At 44.0% G+C, this 22,747-nt stretch overlaps 2 protein-coding genes across 2 annotated transcripts in view; both read right to left on the reverse strand.

The window, feature by feature from the left end:
* Nucleotides 1–22,747, reverse strand: part of LOC126210350 (G-protein coupled receptor moody) — a 491,669-nt gene that overhangs the window by 313,063 nt on the left and 155,859 nt on the right. The window lies entirely within an intron of this gene.
* Nucleotides 1,655–21,889, reverse strand: LOC126209793 (uncharacterized histidine-rich protein DDB_G0274557-like). The gene is made up of 2 exons (XM_049938931.1): nucleotides 21,696–21,889; nucleotides 1,655–1,943 (listed from the first exon to the last, which is right to left on the reverse strand). The coding sequence occupies exons 1-2, from the start codon at nucleotides 21,887–21,889 to the stop codon at nucleotides 1,655–1,657; spliced, it is 483 nt and encodes a 160-aa protein (XP_049794888.1).

The following is a 22,747-nucleotide window of genomic DNA, read 5'->3' on the forward strand; positions in this document are numbered from 1 at the left end:
CTCTTTCAATTTGTTTTTCTCTCCCTCTATCTCTTTCTCTCATTCTTTGTCTTTCTTTTTTTTGTTTTAGTCACTTTCTCTTAATAAATAACATTTTTAAACCCAAAAAGCTTAGTATCTGGACTGAAATTTTCCCCATTACAATTAAAGTACGATAACTAGTTTCAATTGCTATCTTCAGTGAAATATCTTAAGATCGTTCAGAATGTAAAAAAGCTACAATCTACAATCTGACTTGCTGACGGTGATTTTTTAAACTACATACAATGATTGTCTTGGTATTTATGAATGCAGATCGTTGCATGACAAGTTAATGATTTCCACCGCATATTCGCCACTTTTTACATTTTGAACCGTCTGAGGACAGTTGAAGATGGCAGGGGAAACTATTTATTGCAGTGTAATTGTAATAGGAAAATTTCGACCTACACATTAAAAGTTTGTTTTTAAAAAAATTATTTGATAGTGTACATTAATACTCCTGCCTCCTCCCTGAGAATGTCAGGTTTCACTAACTCTCTCTCCCTCTCACTCACTCTGTCTGTCTCCCTCTCTCTCACTCTGTCCCTCCTCCTCCTCGCCTCCTTCGACACGATGTATGTGCCACCTTTGGATTTCACTTACATCCTTAATAGCCACCAGCAACAAGAATACGAGTGTGCTATCTAGCTACACACGGTTATCTACGTGAACCTGGATGACTGGACGGGGATTTTAGCCCAGCCGTTACAGAATGCGAGTGTCCTGTCTCGCCGACCTCCCCACCTTGTTCACTACAGGAGAAAGACGTGTACACCGGTGTTCGGTCGTTTCGTCAACAAACACCTCGGCATTTCTGCTCTCGCGGGGCAGTCTGCGCTAGCGTGGAGGCGGGTCGTAGGTCGTGAGATGGGAGGGAGGGAGCTTTTGTTTGGACTTGAGCAGCTGGACTCGTCCGGCGCTCCTCCCTCCCTCCCCCTGTGGCGTGCGTGCTGCGGGGCAGTTAAGGGCGGCCAGGCCGCGAAATTACGTGCCCGTGTCCGGGATATAGCGCAGTCTGGCGCGGCGGCAGAGAAAAATGTACCGACTCGGTGGGGGAGGTCGGAGAACAGGCCGCGGCGTGACGTAGCGGGGTGGCTGCCCGGCCGGCGCCGTCTAGCGCCGCGTCGTGTCTGCCGGCTGCGATACGGCTGTGACGTAGGCCGGCGGCGGCCGGCGCGCCATCAGGTGGGGCCCGGCAGGTGGGCGGCCGTTCCCTGCAGGCACTCCCCACAGCGCTGCGCCTGATAGTGGCCGACACCCATCCCTCACCCGCGGTGCCTGCTTCTACAGTCACCCCGTGGGCAAACCACTTCACTTCTTTCTTTGTTTTCAATTATCAGTCTTCCGACTGCTTTGATGCGACCCACCACGAATGTCCTTCCCGTGCTAACCTTTTAATCTCTGAGTAGCACTTGCAACCTAGGTCTTTTTTTATTTGCTCGATATATTCCAATCTCAGGATTTCAAATCAAACACCTTTCAGCCGTCTACTTTTCAAACTTACTTTATTTGGCTACCAGTTTTGGCGCCATCTTCAGGCCCCTGACCAACTTGTAGGAAGATTGCACCTCGGTTCTGGTGAAAACAGGGGCCAGCGATACTGGTATAAGTAGATTTCTGCTTGCTATAGCAATCACTTCGAGCAGCAAGTTCCGACTCTGCAGATGTTGGTTGAAGTGATGTCGTTGAAGTGATGTCGGTTGAGGTGGTGTCGGTTGAGGTGGTGTCGGTTGAGGTGGTGTCGGTTGAGGTGGTGTCGGTTGAGGTGGTGTCGGTTGAGGTGGTGTCGGTTGAGGTGGTGTCGGTTGAGGTGGTGTCGGTTGAGGTGGTGTCGGTTGAGGTGGTGTCGGTTGAGGTGGTGTCGGTTGAGGTGGTGTCGGTTGAGGTGGTGTCGGTTGAGGTGGTGTCGGTTGAGGTGATGGCTATAGCAAGCAGAAATCTATTAATACCAGTATTGCTGGACCCTGTTTCAACCAGAACCGAGGTGCAATCTTCCTACATGTCAGTCAGGGGCCTGAAGATGGCGTAGTAAATCGCCGAAACTGGTAGCCAAATAAAATAACTTTGAGAACTAGATGGCTGAAAGGTGTTTCGTACAATACTGTGCTCCAAAAGTACAATCTCAAGAATTTCTTCCTTAAATTAAGACCTATGTTTGATACTAGTGGACTTGTGTCCGCCAGGAATGCCCTTTTTGCCAGGGCTAATCTGCTTTTTATGCCCTTGCTCTGTCCATCATGGGCTATTTTGGTTCCTAGGTAGCAGAAGTCCATAACCCTATATGTTTCGTGATCCCCAATACTGATGTTAAGTTTCTAACAGTTCTCATTTCTACTACTTCTCATTACTTTCGTCTTTGTTCGATTTACTTCCAATCCATATTCTGTGCACATTAGACTGTTCATTTTATTCACTTTCACTGAAGATTGCAATCTCTTCAGCCAATCTTATCATTGATGTTCTTTCACTTTGAAGTTTAATTTCCACTCTTCAAAAAAATGATTCAAATGGCTCTGAGCACTATGGGACTTAACTTCTGGGGTCATCAGTCCCCTAGAACTTAGAACTACTTCAACCTAACTAACCTAAGGACATCACAGACATCCATGCCCGCGGCAGGATTCGAACCAGCGACCGTAGCAGTCGCGCGGTCCCGCACTTGAAGCGCCTAGAACCATTCGGCCACCGCGGCCGGCCATGATGAAAGCAGATAAGGCTTCAGAGAATGCCTCTCATGACACTGAACGGGGCTGTGGAGGGTAAAAGTAGAGATTAAATACATCCAGCAAACAGTTGAGGACAATGGGTGCAGCTCCAAACCTGAACTGTAGAGCCTGGTTCAGGAGAGGAATTCAAACAAGTCAGGAGACTGATGTCAAATAAGTCTCTCAGATGGTGATTACAAATAGCACACGAGCACCACGAAGATCCGTCGCCAAGGAACCTAAAATTCGATGAACTCCTTGTGAAACCACACATTTCCCCTTAACATTGTATTCAACTCATCCGTATTTTTCGCTTGGCCTTCCCCTGTTCAGATTACACCTTATAGCTGTGTGTCTTCCTTATTCCACAAAGCTATATCCAATGAACTGCCGTGTGATGTAAACCTCTTCTTCCCGCCAGATGGTATATTGTCAGTGACGCGCTTTCTTCAAAGTGTCGGTATCTCCATAAAGCAATTCAAATCAAAATGTCTACAGTGTTTCTACCTGGGATGCCCCAAGGTGTTTCTTTGCACTCAGTACCAGGTAAGTCATGGACCAGATTGTTTGATGAATGATTCATTACTTGACCAAAAACTCTCTCTCTGCCCCCTTCTCCCCCCTCTTCCATCTCTCCCCCTCCCCCTCTCCCTAACTCCCCACTCTCTCCCCCACTCCCTGCTCCCTCCCCCTCTCCCCCTCTTTCTCCCTCTCCCCCTCTTTCTCCCTCTCCCCCTCTTTCTCCCTCTCCCCCTCTTTCTCCCTCTCCCCCTCTTTCTCCCTCTCCCCCTCTTTCTCCCTCTCCCCCTCTTTCTCCCTCTCCCCCTCTTTCTCCCTCTCCCCCTCTCTCCCCCTCTTTCTCCCTCTCCCCCTCTCTCCCTCTCCCTCTCTCTCCCTCTCTCTCCCTCTCCCTCTCTCTCCCTCTCTCTCTCTCTCTCTGCGCCTGGCCACAATGAGGAAGCGTAACGCCCTCTCACTTGTTGCTGAGTTTAAAATAACCAACTCGTAACTGTAGTTTGCCCGCACGAACACCGCTCTTCAGCTGTTTTACGCCAACGCGTTTCGAATAATTCATTTACAATACCATCAGTTCTACGCAAACAGCCACCCGTATTTGTCTCACTCTGTTTCCAGTTGCGCATTGCAATCAGTTAGTTTCTCCACCAGGCCTGTTTACAAAGCCGTGATATATATTTAAATGGGCAGACTGACATCAAACACGGCGGAGAGGGGCTGTTTCGCACTGTTTGAGCTGGCAGAAGCAAACCAAACAATAACTGGTATAGAAACAATGTGCCGCACTGCACCAGTAGCCTGTGGATTGTTATTTGAGAGTACAAACAGGGAAGTTGCGTCGCTGCACGATAGGACAGAATCCTCGAGGTCTCCCCAGAAAGTATACTGGGTGTGTGCTGATCTTGGCCGCGAACAGGGCTTCTGAAGTGAGACAGCGTATGTGTGGCCAAATTTTCTTAAATAATGAAGAAATTATGCACAAAGAACATAGAGTAAAATACGGTGTTAAAACATCTTGATACGTCAAAGGGCGAAAACAAAATAAATTGAAGTTTGTTTCACCGGTATTTCTTGATAGTTATTAGTGTTCCGGTTATTAGACCTTCGTCAAGTAACAACTGACTACCTGTGCTGTTCTATATACTAGAGATACTAACAACCCACAGAATATTTTACATTGCAAGGTTTGGTTTCTCGTTCTAATGACTTTGTCAGTTGGTGTTTGATGAACGCCTAATAACCTGGTCACCGGTTAGTAACAAATAAATATTATGGAATGAAACGCAGTCTGTGTTCTTTCCACCCTTAAAGAAGAAATCGTTCTACAAAAAATGACGGAAGAACACTTTAATATAATTTTGAAATTATTCAGTTAACCCTGCTGTTCTGTTCGGGTCTATATGACCCGAAACGAATATGAACGTTATTTTACATTATGTAAATACCAATATATATTTATGAAACTTTGTGACTTTGTCTGAAAATGGATGAGCAGCATGTGTTTTAAAAGGTTTTAAAAAAGTTTAAGAAGTTTGGGCTTCAACTGTAATAGTTGCATATGTAATGTTCGGGTCATAATGACCCGACACAAATATGTTTAGTGTAACTCGTATTTATTTCTAAAATCTGGAAATGGCGAAAATTATTTTTGTTGTGTTGTGTGGGAATAGTGACTGCATCATTCCAACTTACTCTCAACAATCACCTAAAGCTCCATGCGTTCACAACAATGGGCTTGTTTGTTGCTTTCCCCAGGAAATAATAATTGGCAGTTCTCAATAATTGGAATGCTTTGTTTCTGCCCAGTTTGACTTGTGACACCATGGCGATGAGACCATTGAATGATCGTGAGTTGGAAGAAATAGTAAATGCCTCACCAGATGAAGGATCACTTTCTGAGTTTGAAGATCACATCAGCAATGCATCTGAAAGCGAGTGTTCCGATGACAGTTACGACAGTCCACAGCCCATACAAAATAGTGTAGAGACTTTTCTTTCTAAAAATGGGAATATAGAATGGCAGTTGCATCCACCAGCACAACATGGTCGCCTACCAGCTTCGAACATCATCAAGAGTACCCCAGGAGTTACCAGGTATGCAGTCAGCAGAATATCTGATGTAAAATGTTCATTTGAAGCAGTATTTCACACAGCGCTTCAAAATGAAATAATAGAGATGACAAATATTGAAGGGCAGCGAGTTTATGGTGAACAGTGGACAGATATTGATGGTTCTGTTTTCCATGCATACTTAGGACTCTTACTCCTAGCGGGTGTATATCGATCTCATGGGGAGTCTACAAAAAGTTTGTGGGATAAAGATACTGGGCGAAACATATTTCGAGCAACCATGTCTCATGAAACATTCTGTAAGATATCACGTGTCCTGCGATTTGACAAGAAATCTACTAGAGAGGAAAGACGACGTACTGACAAACTTGCCGCAATTCGTAGTATTTGGGAGAAGTGGGTAGAGGTCCTTCCTAAACTGTATAATCCAGGAGAAAATGTTACTGTTGACGAGCAGTTAGTAGCATTTAGAGGTCGCTGTCCATTCAAGCAGTATATCCCAAGTAAACCGGCAAAATATGGGATCAAAATATGGACCATGTGTGACAGCAAAACTTCATACGTACTGAAAGCCCAAATTTATACAGGAAAGGTGAGTGGAGCGGCACCAGAAAGAAATCAGGGAATGAGGGTGGTATCTGATCTCACTTCTGAGTTACGTGGTCAGAATATCACGTGTGACAACTTTTTTACGTCGTACAATTTGGGGCAGCTGCTTCTGAAAAGGAAATTGACTATGTTGGGAACTATACGGAAAAATAAGCCGGAGCTTCCACACAAAATGACCAACAAGGAGGTACACAGCTCTTCATTTTACTTCACAAATGACACTACTGTGGTTAATTATATTCCTAAGAGACACAAGAATGTTGTACTTATGAGCACTCTCCACCATGATGCGGAAATCAGTGACAGGGCTGATAAGAAGCCAAAAATGATTTTGGACTATAATTCAACCAAAGGTGCTGTAGACACGCTTGATCAGTTATTAGGTACATATACATGCAAACGAAAAGGTAATAGGTGGCCAATGATAGTTTTCTACAATATTCTTGATGTTTCTGCTTATAATGCATACGTTTTGTGGATTTCGGTTGACCCTAATTGGAATGCAAGCAAATTGACTAGAAGGAGAATATTCTTGGAGGAACTTGGAAAGTCACTGATAAAAGAACATATTGCATCAAGAACGCATTTCCCAAGAACAGAAGATTCTTTGAGAATGGTCACAAGCATCCAAAACCCGAATGATGTGGGTGGTGTGTCAGAATCGGTAACAACAAGAAAATCTACAAAACGTGCACGCTGTAAGTTCTGTCCATCAAGTAATGACAATAAAACAAACATGGTGTGTGGAAAATGTAGTAAACATATTTGCAAGAAACATGTAACCTACTTGTGTCCACAGTGCAAGCAGTAAGAAAAGAACTGTAGTATTTTATAAGATGATTGTATTGAAAATTCTGTTGTTTCAAATTTATGTGAATACTTGTGCCTAAACTACAATCAGTAAGAAGAGAGGATTCTAAAGTTGTAGTGCTTTCTATGTTGGAATGTAATAAAAAAACTGTAGTGTGTTCTGTACTGTAGTGTGCTCTAAGATGAATATCTGTAATGACAACTGTCTGTTGTTAGAAAATGTCAATACTTACGTCTAAACTGTCAACAATAAGAATAGAAGTATGGAAAAACTGTAGTGCTTTCTAAGTTGAATGCCTGTAATGGAAACTGTCTGTTGTTTCAAATTTATGTGCATATTTAAATGAAAAATATCCCTCAATAAAGTTGTATGCATTGTTATTATTATTATTATTACCATTATTATTATTATTATTATTATTATTATTATTACTAACAAGGTACTGGAATAGAACAACAATGTCGATAGCTAAAACTGTACCAAAATTTATGTTTCTAAAGCATTTTGATATGTCGGGTCATATTGACCCGAACAGTATATATGTCAAGTAAAAGTGAACAGAACAGCAGGGTTAATTCGAAATTTCACTCTAAATTCTTTTTCTTCATTTGCGTACAAAGCAACAAAATCGTGTCATTAGTTCATAAATTTCTTCCATCCCATACGTACTTACTGGACGTTGGTGTTATATTCCCTTGATTTCAGAGTGCTAGGGCGTTCTGAAAAATGCCTCCGAATTTTATGTGAAAACTTTTTAAATAAAACAGACGTTATTAACATTCTACTTTTTTATTCTTCAAGTTTATATATTTATTATTCAACATAGTCACCCTGGCAACGAACACACTTCTCGCAAAGAGAGACCATTTTCTTGATACTGTTAGTGTAGATTGTCTGACTTTGTTGACGCAGCCAAACCCTCACCTCTGCGTGTAGCGCTGCATCGCTGTCAAAGTGAAATCCCTGAACGTGTTCTTTAAGTATTGTAAACAGATTAAAATCGGATCGTAACAAGTCGGGTGTGTATGGAAGATGATCGATGACAGTGGAGCCAAGGCGACAACGCCAGAGGTGTCGACCCTCCACGTTTACAGAGATTCTTCAGAAATCTACGGTAGCCAGTTGCAATTAGTGTTCTCTATAATAGCAGAGACGTTTAGGTGAAATATCTCGTTATGTGTATAGCGGCCTGAAGATGATGAAAATGAGGCACCGAAATTGGTAGATAGACAAAATGATTCAAAAAATTATGGTTGTCGGTATTTACATTCTTCAAGCCTTTGATCAGCCGCAGTACCATTCTTTTAACTGCCGCCTAGTTTGTGTAAAAGTTATAAATAGCTTCGCTCCCTGTAGTTTATCCTTGCTATCTTCAGAATCTCAAAGAGAGTATCCCAGTCAACATTGTCAAGAGCTTTCTCTGAGTCTACAAATGCTGTAAACATAGGTTTGTCTTTCCTTAACATATTTGCTAAATTCAAATGGTTCAAATGGCTCTGAGCAGTATGGGACTCAACATCTGAGGTCATCAGTCCCCTACAACTTAGAACTACTTAAACCTACTAACCTAAGGACAGCAATGTCCGAGGCAGGATTCGAACCTGCGGCCGTAGCGGTAGCGCGGTTCCAGACTGAAGCCCTTAGAACCGCTCGGCCACTCCGGCGGGCCCTATTTTCTAAGATAAGTTGCAGTGTATGTATTGCCTCGCCTGTTCCTACATTTCTCCTGAATCGAAACTGGTCGTCTCATCCTTACGGAAAGAATTTGTGTTAGTATTTTCCAACCACGACCTATTAAACTGATAATTCGGTAATTTTGACACCCGTCACCAAATGCTTTCTTTCGAATTGGAATTACTGTATTATTCTTGAAGTCTGTGGGTACTTCGCCTGTCGTATACTTCTTGCACATCATATGGAAGAGTTTTGTCATGGCTCGCTCTCCCAAGGCTATGAGTAGTTATAATGGAATGTCGTCTACTCCTGGGACATTCTTTGGGGTCTGGACTGTGTTGTTTGGACAATTAGAAAACCAATTGCGTCATCTTTCCTTGTACAGGGTGGTCAGAAACAGTATGAAAAGCTTCTAAGAGTGTTTCAGGGTAGGTTGCGAGAAGAAATACTTGCTGAGAAAAAAACTCTACACGTTGTGCCGTTTCCGATCTTCGAAGTTAGCCCATCACGTCGTTTCATACACAAATTCAAGCAGCCAGCCAGAGACGGTATTGGCAAAAGTGCTATTCGTTTGATCTTCTCAAACTGAACAAGAGATCGTTAACACCGTCTAATCTCTCTCTTGTACGGTTTGAGGAAGCCAAACGAAGAACAGTTTTGGCAATATGGTCTCTGGCAGGCTGCTTGAATTTGCGCATGAAACGGCATGATTGGCTAACTTCAAAGCTAATTAAATCGGAAACGGCACAAATATCAATTTTTTTCTTAGATACTATTTCTCGCCACAACCTGCCCTCCAACAACCTTATAAGTTTTCCAGGCTGCTTCTGAGCACCCTGTATAGAGAAACGGGATGCTGTTACACCTGGTCCACATATACAGTTGGACTGACAGGCTAATCGTTCGCATATATAAGCAGGTAGTACACCTCACGTGAGTTTGACGTTTGTCGCATGCCGCCTTCTCAGTTTGCAATTTTGCAGGCCTGCGGCGTATTCAGACGTATGTGTGGGAGTGCGCTTCACAGTAGAGTTAAGGCGCACAGGAAGCGGCGCCAGGCTGTTTCGATCTGGGCAGGGGCGGCGCCGGTCTGTTTACGTGGCTGCCGCCGCTCACGTGTGGTGCGTGGAGGCGCGCGCACGTGTTGTGGATCACGCTGACGTCACACCACACACACACTCCCCCTCCATCCAGCGTACGTAACCAGCCATCAGTTAGGCACCACAGCTTCAGGGCACGTCCAACAATTACGTCAGAAGTTTTGAATAAAATTTGGAACCCCTTCCCCCTTGGTGAGATGTGATCAGAGTACGTAAAAATAAACGTCTTAAAATTTGTTTTAAACGTCGATTAAGAGGCTTCATTTATAAAGTGCACTAGACAGTATTTTTAACACATGATTAAAAACATTTGATTTCAAACATGCCAATCTTCAGTAGTATACCGACGATCACACGGACAAAAGTTGCATGAGAATAGTATTACTCGTTTTGACGGATCCCTAAAAGCCGACCTTTTCTTGGTACGTTATTGGGTTAGTGCGTAAGCTCCTAGGGTTTTTCCATCATTTTAATAACCACGACAAATAAAAATAAGACAGACTAGTCTTGTAAATACATACTTGTGTTCACTTGAAATTAGAATGAGGATTGTAAATGAAGAACACGAAACTCGGCATGTTCTGTACTATTATTTCTTTAGCAGGTTTCCGACTTACTAGGGTTTTGTTGATTCAAATGGTTCAAATACCTCTGAGCACTATGGAACTTAACTTCTGAGGACATCAGTCTCCTAGAAGTTAGAACTACTTAAACCTAACTAACCTAAGGACATCACACACATCCATGCCCGAGGCAGGATTCGAACCTGCGACCGTGGCGGTCGCGTGGTACCAGACTGAATCGCCTAGAACCTCTCGGCCACCTCGGGCGGCTAGGGTTTTGTAAGCTATCTTCTTTGTGTATGGTCTATGACCGTTCCACTTTCAATCACTCCGTAGGCATGCTTCCAGATACTTCGTGGACGTGACTCCTTCGAGTTATCGTTCCGCAATCGCTTCATCATCCAATTAAGGGTCCTTCTGTCAGTTTATTCGCAATAGTCGGAGGGCCGGCCGGTGTGGCCGAGCGGTTCTAGGTGCTTCAGCCCGGAACCGCGCGACCGCTACGGTCGCAGGTTCGAATCCTGCTTCGGTCATGGATGTGTGTGATGTCGTTAGGTTAGTTAGGTGTAAGTAGTTCTAAGTTCTAGGGGACTGATGACCTCAGATGTTAAGTCTCATAGTGCTCAGAGCCATTTGGAGCAATACCCTGAGGTGATAAGTCATGGGATTCTCTCAGAATATCGCGTCGGGCTTCCTTTCGCCAGGCCTAGTGCAGCAATTCCACGTGGCGTGGACTCAACAAGTAGTTCGAAGTCCCGTGCAGAAATACTGAACCACGGTGCCACTACAGTCGTCCACAATTGCAAAAGTGGTGCCGGTGCAGGATTTTGTGCACAAACTGACCTCACATTTATGTCCCATAAATGTTCGATGGGATTCATGTCGGGCGACCTCTGAGACCGATCCATTCGCTCGAGCTGTCCAGAATGTTCTTCAAACTGATCACGAACAACTGTGGTCCAGTGACACGGCGCGCCGTTGTTTTGGAGGCTGAGCTGTGGTGCACTACGAATCGCTTTCCCGAGGTGTAAGCACCACTGCTGACACGTTTATTGTGGAACAACTGAGACGTCTTATAAGCCCAGTTCTAGAACAACGCCTACCAGGAAGACTGCCTGAAGTGATACCACTCCACGATAACGCTCGAACGCATTCTGTTACACTGTCAAAAAACGCTATACAGCACATGGGCTTTGAAGTCTTTCCGCACCCAACTTATTCATCTGCTTCTGCACCATCAGATTTTCAAGTTTTCCGCTGTGTGTCGAACAACCTTGAAAGATCTTCCTTTCCGGATGAAAGAGTGCTCCAAACATGGTTCTCAAAACTCCGCGATTTCTGCAGTCGCGGAATCGGAAAATTATCTCAGCGTTCGCAGACTGTTCTCAGCAGTGAAAGCAAATATATTATTGATAACTAGAGTCTCTGTAATGTGCATGTGTTGCCTTTATTAAACTTACGGAGAAGCACTACGAAGTGACGCACCAACTTAGTACGTGCTTCATCTACAGTGCGCAGTGATCCTTGGTAGCTTGCCATATCCGTTGTGTTCTTCAATAATTTACATATCGGTCTCTATTTGTGTTACTTTGAGCCATAAACTGAGCTGATTATCGGGCCTTTCCATAAAAGTAATTCAAAGTCGACTTACGGAGAAGCACTACGAAGTGACGCACCAACTTAGTACGTGCTTCATCTACAGTGCGCAGTGATCCTTGGTAGCTTGCCATATCCGTTGTGTTCTTCAATAATTTACATATCGGTCTCTATTTGTGTTACTTTGAGCCATAAACTGAGCTGATTATCGGGCCTTTCCATAAAAGTAATTCAAAGTCGAGCTGTCGACCACGAAACGTAATGCCCACGAGGGAAAATCCCCACCGCAACCCGTCACATTTATTGGTATATAACGGCTCAGTGGACAGCCCATCAATAACTGGACACAGACCGAGCACGAAAACAGGAAGAAGCTGTACTGAACTGTGAAAAAAGAAGCAAAATAGAAACAGTGGAAAGTCGAAGCTCAAGACGTGAAACATCGAACGCGTTTCGAGAATCACGGCGTTGTGACCGTGTTGGACTACAAACTGCGAAATCCGGGTTCAAGTCACCCGCACGGCCCATTTTTTTCCCACGTAACTGTGAACATCCTCTGCGGTCACTCACGTCTCTCCTCTTCAGTAGTCTTGCCAAATCTCATACTGTGTATTGGTTATGGAGTATCAGTCACGTGGTAGGAATATATCACCGCCGCAAGCTAACGAGTAGTGAGATGAGGTCACAAGTCGCATAGGCCCCTCACAGAAATGAAAACCAACAATCGGGTGTGACATATGTTACAACAAAGCAATTCAACAGTCAGAACTTCCAAAACAGAACCCAAGAGTCATAACATGTGATGCTTGTGTAGCACAAACAGGAGGTACATACATCTCTAGGTCCTTTCCTCAAACCTCGCTGTTAAAAACAGACCTTACACCACCACACAGACACAAATCTGAATACAGCCAACAGACACTTCAATGACTAGACGGACAATTCACAAGTTTGTAAAAAAAAAGAAATTGGCCACGAGAGAGATTTCAGCAAGGACCTCCATGTCACAGTCCAACACTGACCGTATAACCACGAAACCAGAACTATTCATCGGGGGCTATCTTACCATTAAATCGGATGGGAGTGCAATGGGGAGTTTCCTTTGTCCATAGTACATGCTGTAGATCTGTACTGCATAACAACTAGACTTAAGCAAACAGCGTGATTCAACCATCCCTACCTATGGATTTTATGCACCCCCCCCCCCCGCCCCTCTCCCATGCATGTGACTTCAATCTCCTCTCGCTCGCTTCGTGCAAACTACTAGCCCTATAGAAATTTAATGTAGTTAAATTTTGTACTGTGATTCATCTTCCCTTGTTCGCTACGTGCAAACTATTACTCTTACCGAAAAAAATGACCAGGACGTTTTTGTAGGAAATTTAGTGTAGCTAAATTTTGTACTGTTATTAGTTTCCGCTAGAGGCTATAGTTTTCGAATTATTCAAGAAAAACGCAAAAGTTAACCTTCACAAGTGTTTTTCTTGAATAATTCGAAATCGTGGCCTCCAGCGAAATCACATCACAGTACATAATTTAACTACATTAAATTTACTACTAAAGTCCCGTTCATTACTTCTGTAGGACTAATAGTTTGCACGAGGCGAACGAGAGAATATGAAAATCTCGCGTAGGTTTTGAAGGCGTTGCGGGTTGCATAAAACGCACAGGTAGGGGCAGCTGAATCACCCCATACAAGAAACAGACGGCAGCCTTTCAACAGAAGCAGGAGAGGTTAGTACTTGGTCGCAGTGTCCTCGAGAACTAGGCTGCTAAGAGGAAGAGCCAGCCAGCAGTTAGCGGGATATTCCTCCAGCTCGCCCTGGAACGCATCCAGAACACGGCGAGTTAGCAGAGATGAGGGCGCTCCGGCGACGGGGGCCTGTCTTTAGCGTCTTCCAGGAGAGAGAGTTGCCAGATACGGAAGGAGGCCTCGGAAGGAAGCGCCGGTGGACGGGGAGGCGGGGCGGAGGGAAAGAAGAGGCGCCGGCCGAACGGAGGGCATCAGGGAGTAGGCAATCGCAGACAAAGGGCACAGCCGCCCAGCGGGCCGGAAATAAAAGGGCCCCGACTGGCGCCGGTGCAAAAACCGGCAAACATAAAATTAAAACACGAGGGCCGGCGAGATATTAAACGCGATCACCCGTTTCACTTACAAAGGCGATCCCCCCCGGCTTCCTGCGAGGGCGCGAGGACTTAATAAGCCTCGGCCCTGCCTCTCCCTGCCGCTATTCAGGAGCAAACGGATGGACTCCCGCCGGCAAAAGCACGGGAAGAGTTTCCGGGAGTCGGGAGTAATCCCCCCACCCCCCCTGATAAGGCGACGGCTTCGGCGGGCGGCTGACTGTGGCAGGAGAGACCGAGCAGGCGAAACAGGAGACTGGCGAGGCAGCGTCGAAAGTAGGACTCGGCACAGTAGCTCAGGTGGGCAACAAACGAACGCACTGTGAATGCTTCAGCCTGCAGTCGCATCACGGAGGGGGACGTTCATGCAATTGACCGAATATGTCAGTTCTCAGTTTATTTTCCGTTAATTAGTAGAAGGGAGCGAAAGGCTATATACAATTTGTACAGAAACCAGATGGCAGTTATAAGGGTCGAGGGCCATAAAAGGGAAGCAGTGGTTGGGAAGGGAGTGAGACAGGTTTGTAGCCTCTCCCGATGTTATTCAATCTGTATATTGAGCAAGCAATAAAGGAAACAAAAGAAAAGTTCGGAGTAGGTATTAAAATCCATGGAGACGAAATAAAAACTTTGAGGTTCGCCGATGACATTGTAATTCTGTCAGAGACAGCAAAGGACTTGGAAGAGCAGTTAAACGGAATGGAAATTGTCTTGAAAGGAGGGTATAAGATGAACATGAACAAAAGCAAAACGAGGATAATGGAATGTAGTCGAATTAAGTCGGATGATGCTGAGGGAATTAGCTTAGGAAATGAGACACTTAAAGCAGTAAAGGAGTTTTGCTATTTGGGGAGCAAAATAATTGATAATGGTCGAAGTAGAGAGGACAGAAAATGTAGACTGGCAATGGCAAGGAAAGCGTTTCTGAAGAAGAGAAATTTGTTAACATCGAGTATAGATTTAAATGTCAGGAACTCGTTTCTTAAAGTAATTGTATGGAGTGTAGCAATGTATGGAAGTGAAACGTGGACAATAAATAGTTTAGACAAGAAGAGAATAGAAGCTTTCGAAATGTGGTGCTGCAGAAGAATGCTGAAGATTAGATGGGTAGATCACGTAGCTAATGAGGAGGTATTGAATAGAATTGGGGAGAAGAGGAGCTTGTGGTACCACTTGACTAGAAGAAGGGATCGGTTGGTAAGACATGTTCTCAGACATCGAGGGATCACCAATTTAGTATTGGAGGGCAGCGTGGAGGGTAAAAATCGTAGGGGGAGACCAAGAGATGAATACACTAAGCAGATTCAGAAGGATGTAGGCTGTAGTAGGTACGGGGAGATGAAGAAGCTTGCACAGGATAGAGTAGCATGGAGAGCTCAGGCTCAGGACTGAAGACCACAACAACAACAATTAGTAGAACTCGTGAACTTATCAAAGTATCAATGATGAAATCGCATCCGAATTGCCTGAAAAATAGCTGAATGTGTGACGCGACTTACCTGCCACGCCCCCTTTTTGAAGCGACACTTCGACACTAGCTAGGAGTACAATGTGTCTGTGGATTATTTTCAAGCAAATTTGCACGGTGTAACGGGACATTATCCTCTAGCATTCCATTTCCTCGACAGTAGTTGCCGAAACCAATATTATTTTTCGAATTCTGGACGGCTCAATATTATCTCAGTTGCTTTTCTGAAAACTTTCGTATAACTTTACACACTTAAAAAACTTTGCGTTGTGCCTTACGGCAGGTCTGGTGATGGGGAAACCTCGTCAGGGAGATCCACCGCATGAGCGTCTAGGGAAGTGATTCCAGTGGTGGTTTCCCGTTGCCTTCCACTGGTGGTGATGAAATGATAATGAGGACAACACAACAGCCAGTCCCTGAGCGGAGAAAATCTCCGACCCAGCCGGGAATCGAACCCGGGCCCCTTGACGTGACAGTCCGCCGCACTGGCCACTCAGCTATCGGGGCGGACATTTTAGACACAGCATGGTACACTTCAAGCTAAATTTATGAGAAAGCATTACATCATAAAATATTTTAGTTTCGGCGTTATAATAAATAATTACTAGTTCTGAATGTACAGTTAAAATTATTTTTTTTAGAAACATTTCAAATTATGAATTATTGGCGCGCCTAAAGTTTATATTATTTATTACGCATTCCTGTACTGTTTAGTGTGTTTATTTCTGGATTCATTTATGAAGTAATAATGGAAAGTAATGATGTAAAGGAAACTGGTATAAATTCAGTTATTAAGAGGAATTATAAACCCTTTGGAATATTATTTCCGCAGAGTGTGAGAGTCGTAACGTTGCCTATGATGTGATCGGACGTACTTTTGTGGTAACAATGTAATTTCGGCTTTGTTAATATGAAAAATCAATATACCTTGTGATATAGTAAAACGTGAAAAAGTATATTTACGTAAAAACAAGTGCTGCAACAACAATCTTCAGATGTATTCACTTCAAACCAACCATGAGGATCTGATGTGAGATTTGCAGCTTCAAGAATCAGACCCCTAGACAAGGAGAACTCAACATGACAAGCTAAGCAAACCTGAAACTTTATCGTAATCTTCGCTGCTTTCAGAGCTTCATAAAAGACTTATTAATTACTTGGATGGGAATTGTTTAATGTGGAAAATATATGGAAGAAGCAAGAAGGGGGAGAGACTACAACGGGATGCATCTAAAAGTCTGTCATATATACTCTTTTGCTTTATACATCACCTGTGACTCTGGTCCGTACCTTACAAACAATTACAGACCAGCTGGATGGAAATGATGCCGTAAAACCAGATTTTCATGTACTAAACTTATCAGAATATCAACTTACAGCGTGACAGTTACTGAACCATATGGGAAAAAACGTAAATTAGTTAAAAACTACTGTGTGCACACAATATATACAACATGCAACAGTCACTACAGATATTTCGATTTAGGTTATGACATGTTCGATATGCCTGCCATCATTGCCGATGATGTGGCGCAGACGAATACCGAAATTCTGCATGACCCGCAGAAGTGTCGGAACATCGATGCTGTCGACGACATCGTGAATGGCTCTTTCTAGCTCAGCAGTGGTTTTGGGGTTATCGGTGTACACCTTGTCTTTAATACAGCCCCACAAAAAGGAGACTTCTCGATCGCGAAATGCGGATTCTCAGTCCCCCAGATGCGCCAGTTTGACGAACTCATCCAAACTAAAGTGGGCTTCGTCGCTAAACTAAACAGTACAGCACATATTACTTCCCATCATGCCCCGCGGCCAACCGTGGAGTTTGAACGTCCTAACGTAAACCGTTCAGAAGTTACGATGATTCTATTTAATATCGATCAATAATTGTCACAGTGTACGAAGCAGTTTTCGTATTTGTCTGTGGAAACGTACGTAGGATGTAGGTATTAGTGACAATGGGCTTTAAGATTTAAAATTTCACTCAATTTATGTTGAGAAAAATTATTTACAGCGCCTCTCTTCTGCTGAAAAGTCAGCTAAAGACCTGGTAGAGCAAAGAAGGCAGAAAACAGGAAACCAGAAGAGAAGTCTTGACGAGGAAGAGGAACCTGAATACAAACTGGGACCTTGTGAAGAGGGAACATCGAAAAAAAAGTTAGGTTGATCTTTAAATAGCATTTCTAGGAGATCGTTTTTTAAGGCTTACATACTTATTCCTGAGAATCTATGAAGGCTATAATTACGAAATTTTGTACACTTATTTCTGTAAGCCCAATAAATGTTTTCTGAACAGTAAATTTGTGAAGTGCTGAGGTATCGCCATTTCCATGATACCTCAGCTCATCATAAGAGGCCGAGCAGTTCTAGGCGCTTCAGTCCGGACCGCGCCAATGCTGCGGTCGCAGGTTCGAATCCTGCCTCGGGCATGGATGTGTGTGACGTCCTTAGGTTAGTTAGGTTTAAGTAGTTCTAAGTTCTAGGGGACTGATGACCTCAGATTAAGTCCCATAGTGCTTAGAGCCATTTTCATCACAAGAAGAATGCCATGCCACAAGAACAAAGATTATCACAACAGTCATGTAGAGAAACTTTGATAAGTATTTTAAATGTTTTGTAATGCCAATATAGCCTGAAGATGAGGTGTCGCTTCGAAACATGTCGCTATATGAATAAATAAGTAGTCAACAAAGTTTGTGACTCATAGTGGTGTCTGAAGTCCTTTTCATATTTTTGAAGCAGTCACGGTAAATATGGCTTCAAGTTAAACTGCTTAGAATTTTCCATGAATTTTATATTATACTTATAAAATTATAATTATAAAATTATTAAAATTCCCCTATTCGATATATTCAAAAAAACCTGATGAGAGAAGCTTACTATATGTTAAAAGACTAAATAGACAAAATTTTGTGGATCTCTCACGAATAGTTTCTCAGGAAAAGATTCATAAAAATTTTTTGAAAATAAAAACAGTTAAATATATATAATCAACGAAACTTAACAGTAAATCTCTTAATTTCATGTAAAGCGTGGTAGAAAATTTCATTGCCGTGTCTTGAAAATTGTGGACTTGTTCTAGCTTTTAAGTAGTGGACGTTTTTGTTCAACGTCTCCCCATACGTACATTTTTTGGGTTAACCATTTATTTTATCACATCGAATTAGCGCCTCCACACCTTCTCTTATATCGGGCACGTCTTTTGCTTCCCAGTTGACTTATAGAATGATAGTATTATCTAAAACTTGTACAAAAAGCTGACTGCAGTTGTAAGAGCCTGTAGGCCATGAAAGGCAAGCGGTGGATGGAAATAGAGTAAGAGGCAGGGTTGTAGCCTATCCTTGATGTTATTCAATTTCAACACTGAGCAACCTGTGAAGGAAACTGAAGAGAAATTTGGAAAGGCGAGTTCGTGGCGAGGAAATAAAAACTTTGAAGTCTGCCGACGGCACTGTACTTGTGTCAGGGTCGGCACAGGACTTTGAAGAGGAGCTGAGCGGAATGGACAGCCGTCCTAAGGAAATGAAACACCTACAGCCGTCCTTGCGATGTCACTTGTTGTATGGCTACGAGTTTCGGTGCTTCAGCGGACGATCTTCACGTCTTAGCTGTTGCCGAGGTGTTAACACAGTCCGTATACAAGATGCATCAGCGGCTGACATCAGTAACTGGTTTTCGCAAACTACCTGTAACCACGATTTTGTCTCTCCAACCGTCAACTGTGCATCGTATATGCTGATGGTGCTAACCCCCTGAGCATCAGCTAAGGCCTGAAGATTGAAACATGGCAACGTGCCATGCACGAATGACCACGCTTCATATAAGCAATAGTTTGAAGAACTTCATTTGATAGCTAAGAATATGAGGCGGCCCCAGAAAGAGGCCGTGTTGTTGTAAGGGCAAACAAACTAAAGTTCTAGCTTCTTTAACTAAGCGAGCGCCGATTAGAATGCAGCTGGATGACAGACAGACGGACAGCCGTGAGGGAGGTAGCGAGCCGAAGGGTTACGGTAAGAGCCGAGAAGGGCGCCGTAGGCTAGCTCGGTGAAGGCGGAGGGACACAGGAGAGCCAGGGGTGGCTCAGAAGTACGACGCAGCATCCACAGGCGGGCACCCCTTGGGGATGGAGAAGGTGGACTGGTCCGACCAGAGGCTGTCGAAGAGTAAAAAAGTAGTTAGTTTGAAAAAACCTTAAATTAGAACAGAGGGAAAGAGTAAAATTTGCCGAAGAATGTAAATCAAAAGTGTATATGCGCAGAAAGGAACAGGGAAAGTATAAGGTAAAATGTGTCTGTTTTAAAGGAAGAGATGGTTGCTGACAAGTGATATAGTGGGGGAAAAGGAGCGCACAGCTCGCCATTGTTGAGGACTGGCGGTCGGACCAGGGAGCAGTTCGGATGGTCGGCGGTTGCGCTCCTGCAAGATTACCAACTAAGGTTTGCTTTTTGGCTTAATGTGCTTAAGACCGTGACAAAGTAACGTGCGCGTAGGTGGTGAGGTTATTTTGACTGTGAATGAATGTTCAAAAACGTCTCTGAGCACTGTGGGACTTAAAATCTGAGATCATAAGTCCCCTAGAACTTAGAACTACTTAAACCTAACCAACCTAAGGACATCACACACATCCATCACCGAGGCAGGATTCGAACCTGCGACCGTAGCGGTCTCGCGGTTCCAGATTGTAGCGCCTAGAACCGCTCGGCCGCCCCGGCCGGCTGAACGAGTGTTTATCGTAATATATGACAATTACGGAGGCATAGATGGAAATAATTAATTGAGCAAACCTTATTGCGTGCAACAACACGAGTCATTGAACACGGTAAGCCAACTGCTGTGTTCGCTCCTGCTGTTGCATATTCTGTTTTTCTTTACTGCCAATGAGCATTATGGGCAATTGGTTATGATCACGCTTACTTTTATGTGGGCTTTCAAGTGTACGTAAAGACTGAGTTCCGGGGCATCCGGTAGTACAAGATCCTCCGCTTGGTGCACTAAAAGACCCGCGTGGCAGCTGAGTACATTATATTAATATGATAACAACTGGGATTAGCCTGATTGGGACATCAACCAAAGGCCATCGATATACCCACTTATGATACTCACCCTACGACTTATCTTAGAAGAACAATTAAGGAAATGGAAACCTACGTTTTTAGCATTTGTAGACTTAGAGAAAGCTTTTTACAATGTTGACTGGAATACTCTCTTTCAAATTGTGAAGGCGGCAGGGGTAAAATGTAGGGAGCGAAAGGCCATTTACGATTTGTAGAGAAACCAGATGGCAGTTATAAGAGTCGAGGGACATGAAAGGGAAGCAGTGGTTGGGAAGGGAGTGAGACAGGGTTGTAGCCTCTCCCCGATGCTATTCAATGTGTATATTGAGCAAGCAGTAAAGGAAACGAAAGAAAAGTTCGGAGTAGGTATTAAAATCCATGGAGACGAAATAAAAACTTTGAGGTTCGCCGATGTCATTGTAATTCTGTCGGAGACAGCAAAGGACTTGGAAGAGCAGTTGAACGGAATGGACATTGTCTTGAAAGGTGGGTGTAAGATGAACATCAACAAAAGCAAAACGAGGATAATGGAATGTAGTCGAATTAAGTCGGGTGATGCTGAGGGAATTAGATTAGGAAATGAGACATTTAAAGTAGTAAATTAGTTTTGCTATTTGGGGAGCAAAATAATTGATAATGGTCGAAGTAGAGAGGACAGAAAATGTAGACTGGCAATGGCAAGGAAAGCGTTTCTGAAGAAGAGAAATTTGTTAACATCGAGTATTGATTTAAGTGTCAGGAAGTCGTTTCTGAAAGTATTTGTATGGAGTGTAGCCATGTATGGAAGTGAAACATGGACGATAAATAGTTTAGACAAGAAGAGAATAGAGGCTTTCGAAATGTGGTGCTAAAGAAGAATGCTGAAGATTAGATGGGTAGATCACATAACTAATGATGAAGGGTAAAAATCGTAGAGGATGACCAAGAGATGAATACACTAAGCAGATTCAGAAGGATGTAGGCTCCAGTAGGTACTGGGAGACGAAGAAGATTGCACAGGATAGAGTAGCATGGAGAGCTGCATCAAACGAGTCTCAGGACTGAAGACCATAACAACATACCCACTTTGAAGGCTGTATCCATCTGGCTGCTATCTGGCTGGATTCTGGAGTGCAAACTACGGTTTTGCAATGTTTTTGAAATAAATTGTATCAAAGGATTTTGAGGCCAACGTGTCTCTAGAATATAATTCTTGAATATAAGTGTTGAACGCTCATCTCAGCCCCGGTATACAGCTTAATAGCCGAGGAAGAGCAGGAGGCATGTAAACAGTTGTTTCTTTCTCTCTCTCTCTCTCTCTCTCTCTCTGCGAGTGGAACAGGAAACGAAACGACTAGCTCTCGTACAGGGTATATTCTCCGCTACGCACCATACGGTGGCTCACGGAGTGTAGATGTAGACGTTTTCCGGCTCCAGACAGTAGTCGGTAGACGGGAGTGACTCTGGGCTTCCGCCAGCCACCTGTATGTACACCTGGCACCTCCGCTGCGTCCGTGACAGCTGAGCCCCCAGCAGGCGTCGCTGCTGTGTTCGCGACCTGGCGGAATGCCACGTCACACCTGCCGCTCCGAGGCGCATCCTTCACCTGGCAGCCGCGAACAGCACGAGCCGCAGCTGAGGCAACTCGCTGGCAGGAGTAGTACGAATGGCCAGATCAGTGGCGCCACCGTGACTGCCTCATTTTTGCTGCAAGTCGTTTCAGCAGCATGTAGTAGAGACGGGAAGGCGGGAAGAAACCCTAGTATACGATACAATAAAAGCACCCCCTGCCACACACTTAAAAGTGATTCATTGCATTACGTATGTAAATAAGAAGAAAGGCCCACAGAAAGAAATACGTTAGAACGTATGAATTCTGACTAGGGTACTGTAACTGGAGACTCTCCTCGGGATTCCACATTGGACCTCTCTTTACCCTCTACCACATAATTGCAAAGATAGTTGTATCAACATAACTTCAGTTCATATCTCCAGGGTGCGGCGCTAAAATCCGGACAAATTTCAGTATGAACTTCCCGCCGTACCGTGGTTCCGCCGGAGGTCGCGATTGGTGTTCTTGAAAGCCATAGGCATCTGGTAAACAGTCAGGACCTCAAAATGGGCTAGATGTAACGAACAAGTGCGGAGAACAACCCAAGAGCCGCAATTATCGAAATTCTTCGCGCTGGGCGTTCGTCCACTGAAACAGATTCTTCGGGTACCCGAGATGGACTGTTTACGATACTGTGGCCAAGTATAATGCTTCGGAGAAGTCTGGCGTTCACGTCCTACGTGTTGTGTCCAGTGAGGGTGACACCATACCGCCACATTTCTTTGAAAAGGGACAAACTGTCACAAAACAAGCTTGTCTGTATGTTTAGACGAATGTCGTGAAAGCGTGGATAGTAACCGTGCCCTCGGGGAGACAATATTTCTTTCAACAGGACGATGCACCGG

This window comes from Schistocerca nitens, chromosome 10 (genome assembly GCF_023898315.1).
Source record: "Schistocerca nitens isolate TAMUIC-IGC-003100 chromosome 10, iqSchNite1.1, whole genome shotgun sequence".
In the NCBI taxonomy this organism is placed as follows: domain Eukaryota; kingdom Metazoa; phylum Arthropoda; class Insecta; order Orthoptera; family Acrididae; genus Schistocerca; species Schistocerca nitens.